The 8,569-nt window shown below is 48.6% G+C and overlaps 1 protein-coding gene across 1 annotated transcript; it reads left to right on the top strand.

The window, feature by feature from the left end:
• The first annotated feature begins 241 nt into the window (after positions 1-241).
• Positions 242-6,200, top strand: LOC102947577 (dispanin subfamily A member 2b). The gene is made up of 2 exons (XM_037899492.2): positions 242-977; positions 5,584-6,200. The coding sequence occupies exons 1-2, from the start codon at positions 747-749 to the stop codon at positions 5,791-5,793; spliced, it is 441 nt and encodes a 146-aa protein (XP_037755420.1). The 5' UTR covers positions 242-746; the 3' UTR covers positions 5,794-6,200.
• Positions 6,201-8,569: the final 2,369 nt, after the last annotated feature.

The raw sequence follows: 8,569 nt of genomic DNA, 5'->3' as shown, positions 1-8,569 counted from the left end.
GTCAGGGATTGACTCTGTGTACACAGATTTGCAGAGCGACAATAGGGTTGAGGTCTGTTATTTCTCACCTCTCTATATTGTTTAATTATTTTAAAACATTTTTGCTGGTAAGAGGCATGCTACCTCTGGAGACACAAAACCACAGTTTGAGAACTGCAAAACTACGCATCTCTGATGGTATCTTCTACACTGAGCCCCATTGGGTAGATAGAAAGATTAACCTAAATAATCTATACAGAAGCCCCTGGCACCCCATAAGGTTGGGTCCCTAATCCAAGAACTATTGGAACTCATTTATAAAAACTTTTCTTAAACATTACACGAATATATTGTCTCCTCCGAGAGACTCAGAATTTAGAATCCCGATTCCGTGATGAGCTCTCTTTGAACTGGAACGTATCTTAATTAAAACTGTCTCGAGATAGGGTTTTTCCCTCAAAAAGGATTTTATCAAAAAACCAAAATCCGATTTAAATAAAAAAAAAAACAACCCCCCAGCTGTTTGGATGGTTTTAAACAAATCGCGGCTTGTTCTCCACCCTGCCTTACAGCACCCCTCCCCCAGCTCGTGCCCCTACCGCGCTCGCCTTGGGGCGCGTTTCCGCAACCTGCCCCGGGCTCCGGCGTGAGTTTCGTTTCCCCTCTTTTCTGCCCCCGGCCCCGCGCCGGCCCAGCTCCGCCCCCGCCGGCCCCACCCCGCGCGGCATATCTGCAGCCCCCGCCCCGCAGCGGGCAGAGCCCTCGCCATGGATCCCAGCGTGAGCCTCGACCTGCAGCCCCGCGACGGCGGCAAGATGGGGCCGGGCGCCTCGGCTCCCCCGTACTCCTACCCCTACACCGGCCTCGCGCAGAGCGGCCCCGGGCAGGGCGGGCCCGGGCAGGAGCCGCCCCGCGACTTCGTGCTCTGGTCCCTCTTCAACACCGTCTTCTGCAACGTCTGCTGCCTCGGCTTCATGGCTCTGGTCTTCTCCTTCAAGGTGAGCCCGGGGCGCTGCCCGCGAGCGACAGGTGCCCGGCCCGGGGCGGGGGAGGCGAGTCCCCCCCGTTAAGCAGGTGCGGGGCAGCCAGGCAGGGCTGGGCACCCGCTTCCCAGGGCTGTGATCTTCAAGGCTGCTCCTCCCTCTCGGAAATCATGGATGGAGCTGCCAAAGGAGACCTGGATCAGAGACGTATTTTACAGGCATCCCCCCTGCACCCCCACCCGAAACCTTACAGTTTTTGCCGGGCCTGTTAGCAGTGTTTAAAGCGATCCCTTCTCAGCTGCGTGGCTGCAGAAAGCCTCCTAGCAGTTTGCAAAATTGTCTGACCCAAGGTTGTGAGTCCCTGACCTGGACTCCTTTTCTTGTAATCCACTGGGAGTACAGCTTCACTCCTGTACATTTATTTGTTTTTTAAAATGCCCTTTTTATTACGGTCAGCACCGTCTGTCATTTCCTTCTGCTAACATTGTGCGGAGGGATGTCATTGCGCTCTTTAATTTGTATTTTTAATAGCAAATAAGCTTTGAAAAATAGGAACAGTCGCTCGGAGCTTCAGCAATCACATTGTACAGAGCGTCTAGCCCGGGGTGGGCAAACTTTTTGGCCGGAGGGCCACATCGGGGCGTGAAACTGTATGGAGGGCTGGGTAGGGAAGGCTGTGCCTCCCCAAAGAGCCTGGGCCCCACCCCCTATCCGCCCCCTACCATTTCCTGTCCCTGATTGCCCCCTCCCGGCACCCTCTGCCCCTAACTGCCCCCTGGGACCCCATCCCCATCCAAGCCCCCCTGCTCCTGTCCCCTGACTGCCCTGACCCCTATCCACACCCCTGACAGGCCCCCCGGGACCCCACCCCCTATCCATTCCCCCTGTCCCCGGACTGCCCTGACCCCTATCCAAACCCCAACCCCTCTTGCCGTCCCGCACACACCGCCGCTCCCCCCCCCCCGCCCCCCACATGCCGCTCAGATTGGCAGGAGCTCACATCCTGCTGCCCAGATGGAGCCAGCTGCACGTGACTGCAGGGGAGGGGGGACAGCAGGGGAGGGGCCGGGGGCTAGCCTCCCCGGCTGGGAGCTCAAGGGCAGGGCAGGACGGTCCGGCCCGCGGGCCATAGTTTGCCCACCTCTGGTCTAGTGTAACATTTCCTGTGTGTATTGCAATTTTACAGTTAATTTACAGTTTTTAATGCCATTTTGTTTTTATAACACAAGTTTATTCTGGGATCATATGCCTTCAAGGCTGACTGGTTCCTGGGGTTGGTGTAAAAACTTCTTCAGTGCCCTTTGATCCTCCAATGGGGATTGCCTTTGTTGTTTTACCTCTATCAAGCACCCTAGTTCTTGGAAAAGGGTCCCCACTACTGGCCAGATTTTCCTTAAGATTGAAAGCACCCACATGCGTCTGAAAATCCCACGAGTCGCTGCAATATTTTTAAAATTCAGGCTCTAAGGGCACTGTGCTACCTTGCAGGAAATCCGTCTCAAAGGCAAACTTCTACTGTAACTTGTTTAAACCTAGAACCCTACGATAAATTGACAGCCAAGAATGCAAAAATCATGAGTTATGCACCTAAACTTGATTAAATTAAAAAAGAACATTTTTGGGGTCTTTTAATGTGCTTTTCTGTTAGGGCCGTCCTTAGGATTTATGGGGCCCTACATTGTATTATTAAACTGGTGCCACTATGCCGGACCAGCAGCCCAGGCTCGCAGCCCGGTGGGGAGGGGTAGGGATGAGGCAGCAAAGGATACTGAGCCGCCCGGCCCGCCTCACGGTGGCGGAGTCACAGCGCTTTAACATTGCCAGCATAGACTAGCCCTAATGCAGTCTGAGTAAATATTACCGTAATGCATAACTGGTTTTGTCAGTAAAGTCGGAAACTGACAGTATGTACCTTGGGGTTGGCAAATGCCTGTAAATTGGCTTCATTACCACTTGAATGGCCCTTTAACAGTTTCAGTGTTGTGCTAATAGGTCTGGCAGGCTGGAAGGCTTTTTCACTTTTAAGTTACTGGATCCGCTCCAGAGGAAGACTCACCAGGCTGCAGCAGCTAGCTGTGGGAGCCTGCAGGAAGGGTCAGAACAGGGATAGGAAGGGTGGGAGGGTGGACTCTAAGACCAGGGGTGCCCCAAATTTTCGTGCCCTCTGCAGCCGCCTATGCCTAAGGACAGCCCTGCTTTCTGTATCAGAGCCTTTAGGTTGCCCTGGCTTCATATATTTGCTGTTACCTTTCCCAAGGAATCCATATACTTAAAATGGTTGTACTTTGCTATAGCATTCAGTACCATTTTGGACTTCCAGTAACATGGGATTTCCCTGACCTCCCACCCTTTGTAATTGCAAATGTATTAAAAAATCCTTATTTCTGTAAGTAATCCCCCATCCTGCAAACCCTAAAGCGCACCCTTTACACATCTGGTGCTTTGTTTGTTGCATACTTAAATGTTGACTTTTCAACTGAATTGTTAATACTTCTAATTGCATATTTTAATTTCAATCCACCTTTTAGGCACGTTGCATATTTTGTTCTGCTGCACTTTGGGGCGGTACTTATATCTAAATGTCTGCAACCCCCTATTTGCGTGGGTGTCATGGGAAAACCAGTTAAAGCATTTTAAACTAAAGGCATTAAGAGGCCTCCCCCCCTAATTTCCCTTAGTTGCTTCCCTTTACTAATAAGGGCTTTTCTACACGGTGTGATGCTAAAGGTGTGATGTTAATGCACACAAGTTACACTGCCATAGACCCATGTATGGATGCTCTCATTCAGAAGCACAGTGGGCCTTAATTTTGACAACAGTAGCCAGGTCAACCACAGAAGATTGCAGGAATTCTCCCTCCCGCCACCCCAAGACAATTAGTCATCATGTCTTTCACCGGTCTTGAATGTTTTTAAAGTCTTGTATAGTCCAGATGTAAATTACATTTATTTTATTTTAAGTCCAGAGAGGAGGAGGGAAGCAGTGGAGTACTCATCTTAACTGGTAGGGCCTGTGCATGCAGAAGGTGTTGGCCTAGTTACACAGTGATGCTCTCTATAAGCAATGTATATAAAGTGATGACATTGATGTCCCATTAGGACTGACCAATTGAGTTACGTTTTTGGTGCTTTAAACTATAAAGATTCCTCTTTAATCTCCGCCTCTACCTGCTCACTACCCACACATAATATACCTTACCTTCTACTAAGTATGCACTCCTAGGAATATTTACTTTTACAAACACGACACTGTCTCTTACACGTTTCTTACACTATGAATCCACGATTGCAAATATTCTGAAATAAGAGCATGCACACGGAGCTATTCCACTAGAGCTATATTGCTTTAAAGTCACACACTACCTTATTCTGGAATCCTATCCCAAATAGATAAATCCCTAATAATGGAAAGAATGCAGTTCTGAGAGAACTGGGAAGTAGGGTCTATTTCAACCACAAGTTGTCGGTTAAATACAGGGATTGTTGGGTGAAATTCTCTGTGCTGCAGGAAGCTGGACTATATTCTCATAATGGCCCCTTCTGTGATTGAATTTACTGGTTGCCTGTTTTTGCCTGGCAGTGCTGGTGCTCTGCTGGTTCTCTTGGGCAGCGCAATTAACATGTCACTGGACTTCTCTGTCTGAATTCTGCACTCCTTGACAACTGTGCATGTCCAGGCGCTCCATGGAATAAATTAAACAATGAGATAAAGACATAATATACAGTAGTGAATAAATGGGTAATTCAGCCATAAGGTTTCTCCCTACTGAAAATATCCAGACTGTGTGTAAATGTGGTGTAGCTCGGTTGGTCCCAGGATATAAGACACAAGGTGGGTGAGGTCATATTTTTTTAATGGCCCAACAGAAGTTGGTGGAATGTACAACTTTGTCTCTTTTGGCAACAGAATTTGGCCCAATAAAAGGTATTACCTTACCCGCCTTGTCTCTCTGCAAGGTGAAAGACAAGCTGCTAGAAGACTGAAAAGAGTGGGCAGGATGAGAGGGAGAGAGAGAGCTGGTGAAATTGGCTACAGCCAATCTGTGGAGAGACTTAAAAACAAGGAGGGCAACTTGGAACTTAATCTGGAAAGAGAGGGGCAGTTCTGAGGATGCAGAAGATCCGTGTGTGCTTCTTGGGGCATGTGAGCAGGCAGGTAGGGTGGTTAAACACGTGTTGGCATCTTGAGGGATGGGGCTAAGGGAGGCCAGAGGAGTTGCTGGAAATCAAGGTTAGGGGAGATGAGAACCTCTGGGGAGGAGGATTTCAGCTGAGGGGCTGTAATGGCGGTGGAGCACATGGGCGAGGTCGCAGAGAGAGCGAGAGGCAGTTCCATAGGAAATATGAAGAGAGGAGAGTTCAGGGCCCAAGGGGAAGCTAAAGTCACAGAGTGGGGAGGTCTCAGGTGTGCAGAGTGTCAGGAGTCACTCTGATCATTTCCCCCCACACCTCTGCTTGCCAGCAGCACTGGCTAGTTGGAGCCGGATATTGAGAGTTGATGAGCACCCAAAACTTCCACCAAAGTCTTGAGAGCCGCAAGTTCACAGCCGCCCTGAGAAGCAGGCCTTGGTGCCTCAAGCATTTCACTCTTTACCCTTATTACTTCCCCTTCCTCCCCCCAGGCCAGAGATCGTAAAGTTCTGGGTGACGCCAATGGAGCAGGAAGCTATGGCAAGACTGCCAAGTGCCTGAACATCGCGGTCCTGGTACTGAGCATCTTGACAGTGATTCTGATCATTGTTCTCGTGGCAACAGGAGCTGTGGCCGTCTCGCAAACAATTCAACAGGGGAGCCAAAACAAGAACAACTACGGCTTTAACTACGGCAACTAAACCACCCCTCAGGATTCTCCCCAGCTGGATGACTTCTCCGCAAATTCCCTTACTCTGCTCTGCTTGCCTTTGTCCTGCTGTTTAAATTGTCAAGGGCTGGAGTGCTCAGTTACTGAGTGGATGAAGGGGCAGCGCCCTCCTGATGCTCCAGTTGTTCTGGAGGGGTCACTATAGTGACGGGGTGGGGTGGAGGGGAGGTTTCTCACATCGCTCTGTTTTCCCCATCCCAAAAGCAGACTGCGTGGCTTTCAAAGCCCTCCGAGATCCTGCAGTTTTGGGGGAGGGTCAGTGTTGTTCGTCTTGTGATTATTCAGAATTTTCTCTTTAGAGAATTATTTTTGTAGAGCTCTTCTTGGCAGAAATGTGCGGGGACTATTTTCAAATAAATGTTTTTTTCCCTCTTGTAATTGGTTTATTTTTTATTCTTTTCAAAAGAAGCAGTTGAGTGCCTCCCAGAACTGAAAGGTTCTGGTCCCCAAACTCTCCATCCCAGGGTCAACAATCCATTTTTAATCTGGTAGCACCTGGCTCTTGGGAACACCAATGCTCCTATTAATGCTGATCTTGGGAGCAGCATGGATGTGGGTGTTAGGGGGCTTATTCCTTCACCCACTCACTTCCCTGGTCCTTCTCGCATGAACAGAGAGCAACAATACCCGAAGTCCAAAGGTGCAAACAATTCGATGTTTATTGGGGTGAACTTCCAGCAAGCATGATTCCAGTTTCCTTCCTTAGTATCCTCCTTCCCAGCTCTGACATCACAGAGCCTTACACCTGTGTTCCTGTTCCCATTCCTGTCCTTAGCAAAACATGATTCCAATTTCCCCACTCCCATTCCCTGTTCCCACTTCCTGATTGACTGCAGACTATATAGTAAAACTTGAGTTCTGCTTAGCTATACCTTAACCAATCATTTTCCTGAAATTTAACTAACCAATCCTTACATATTGTATCCGATGAAGTGAGCTGTAGCTCACGAAAGCTTATGCTCAAATAAATTGGTTAGTCTCTAAGGTGCCACAAGTACTCCTTTTCTTTTTGCAAATACAGACTAACACGGCTGTTATTCTGAAACCTGTCATATTGTAACATGATTATGTAACCAATTATATCTCACCACCTTAATTAGTTTACACCCAGCAAAATTAATTATACAGCAGACAGAAACTATCACAGAACGAGACAGAGATTATACAGACAAACAATAGCAAAGTGGGAACTATAATTTTAGACAAAACAATACAGAAGTGAGGATTTCACATCCCAGCTATTGATAAGTGAGTTCTTGCCAGACAGGATGCTATCAAACTAAGTTTCCTTTTACATTTTCTAGGCACTTCTCTTTCTCTGGAGGTGATAGGCACTATCAGGACAGGATTGTATTCCTGACAGCCCAGTAGCACCTTATTTCAATGTGACTAGTTTGGAATGTGAGGATGTGACCGTTCACTTCCCAGCTTATGGCTGCCTCTGTTGCTTAGCCAAAGGCCTTAGCCTAAGAACAGGGCCACAGACTGTCACAGTAAGAGAAGGCCCTTACACTGGCAGACAGTGATTTTGATTGTTTCTTTTATACCTCTATAACTAGCCAAGTGATAAGAATACACCTAAATTCTTAGAGTATAGGCCTTTACAGACAGACCTGAATATCTATATCCTAACAGTGGGGAACACGGAAGAGGAGACCAACAGAGTCCTGCAGGGAACTTAGTGCATAAGCCCTGCTTGGTGCCAGCCCCACAGCTGTCCTCCTGGAGACCTTAAACTCCAGAGGAGCAAACAAACTTTCTAGTCTTCTCATGGGCCCCTGGTCTGTGGCGAAATCCCACGAGACAGAGAGCCAAATACCAGAGGTAGAACCCCACTGATACAGACCTTAGAAGTCTGCGTGCGCCTGTAGAAAATCCTGAGGTCCCCAACAGAAATTTTACATTGGGGATTGTGAGAGGCTCTTTGTCCTTTCCCAGGGGAGCCAAAGGACAGCACTTTTGCCTTGTTTCAGAGTAACAGCCGTGTTAGTCTGTATTCGCAAAAAGAAAAGGAGGACTTGTGGCACCTTAGAGACTAACCAATTTATTTGAGCATGAGCTTTCGTGAGCTACAGCTCACTTCATCGGATGCATACTGTGGAAATCGCAGAAGACATTATATACACAGACACCATGAAACTTGAGACAAGGATTCAGCCTGTTAAGTTTAGACTCTAGGAGGCATATTATACTTCTGTTTTATATGTAACCATTCTGTCTCCATTGCCCTTACTCACTACCCACTTGAACCGCTGATCTTTAATAAATCTGGTCTTATTTTCACTCCCCACATATTTCAGTGCTGTGGTATTAAGTAGAGGAGAGCCTGAGTTGAAATAATTCAGGCTGGTGCGTACTGACCCCTGGGGGATGGCAACCCTCATAATTCTGTGTGTGTGCAGTGAAGGGCCTGGGCACTGCAGGGAGCACTGTGCAGATGCAGGGGTTGGTGTGCGCCTGTCAGTAGCCCGCACACAGAGAGCGAGGTCTGCGGCAGCCTGGCCGTTCATGCTTGTGTTGACAGAGGCTGATAGTGTCTGGGAGCTGATGCACAGACAAGACTTCCTCATGCTAAGGACAGGTGGTGGTGAGGTGCCTCACAACTAGGGTGACCATATTTCTCAATGGAAAAACGGGACACCACATGGACCTAGCCTTCGGCGCCCTCCCCATGCAGGGCTCAGCTGAGCCCTGCCCCCCCTCCCAATGTGGAGCTGGGGGTCGCTGCTTGTCCAAGCCCTGCATCG

This window comes from Chelonia mydas, chromosome 6, assembly GCF_015237465.2.
Source record: "Chelonia mydas isolate rCheMyd1 chromosome 6, rCheMyd1.pri.v2, whole genome shotgun sequence".
Lineage (NCBI taxonomy): Eukaryota > Metazoa > Chordata > Testudines > Cheloniidae > Chelonia > Chelonia mydas.
This window is presented reverse-complemented; position numbering and strand designations above follow the sequence as displayed.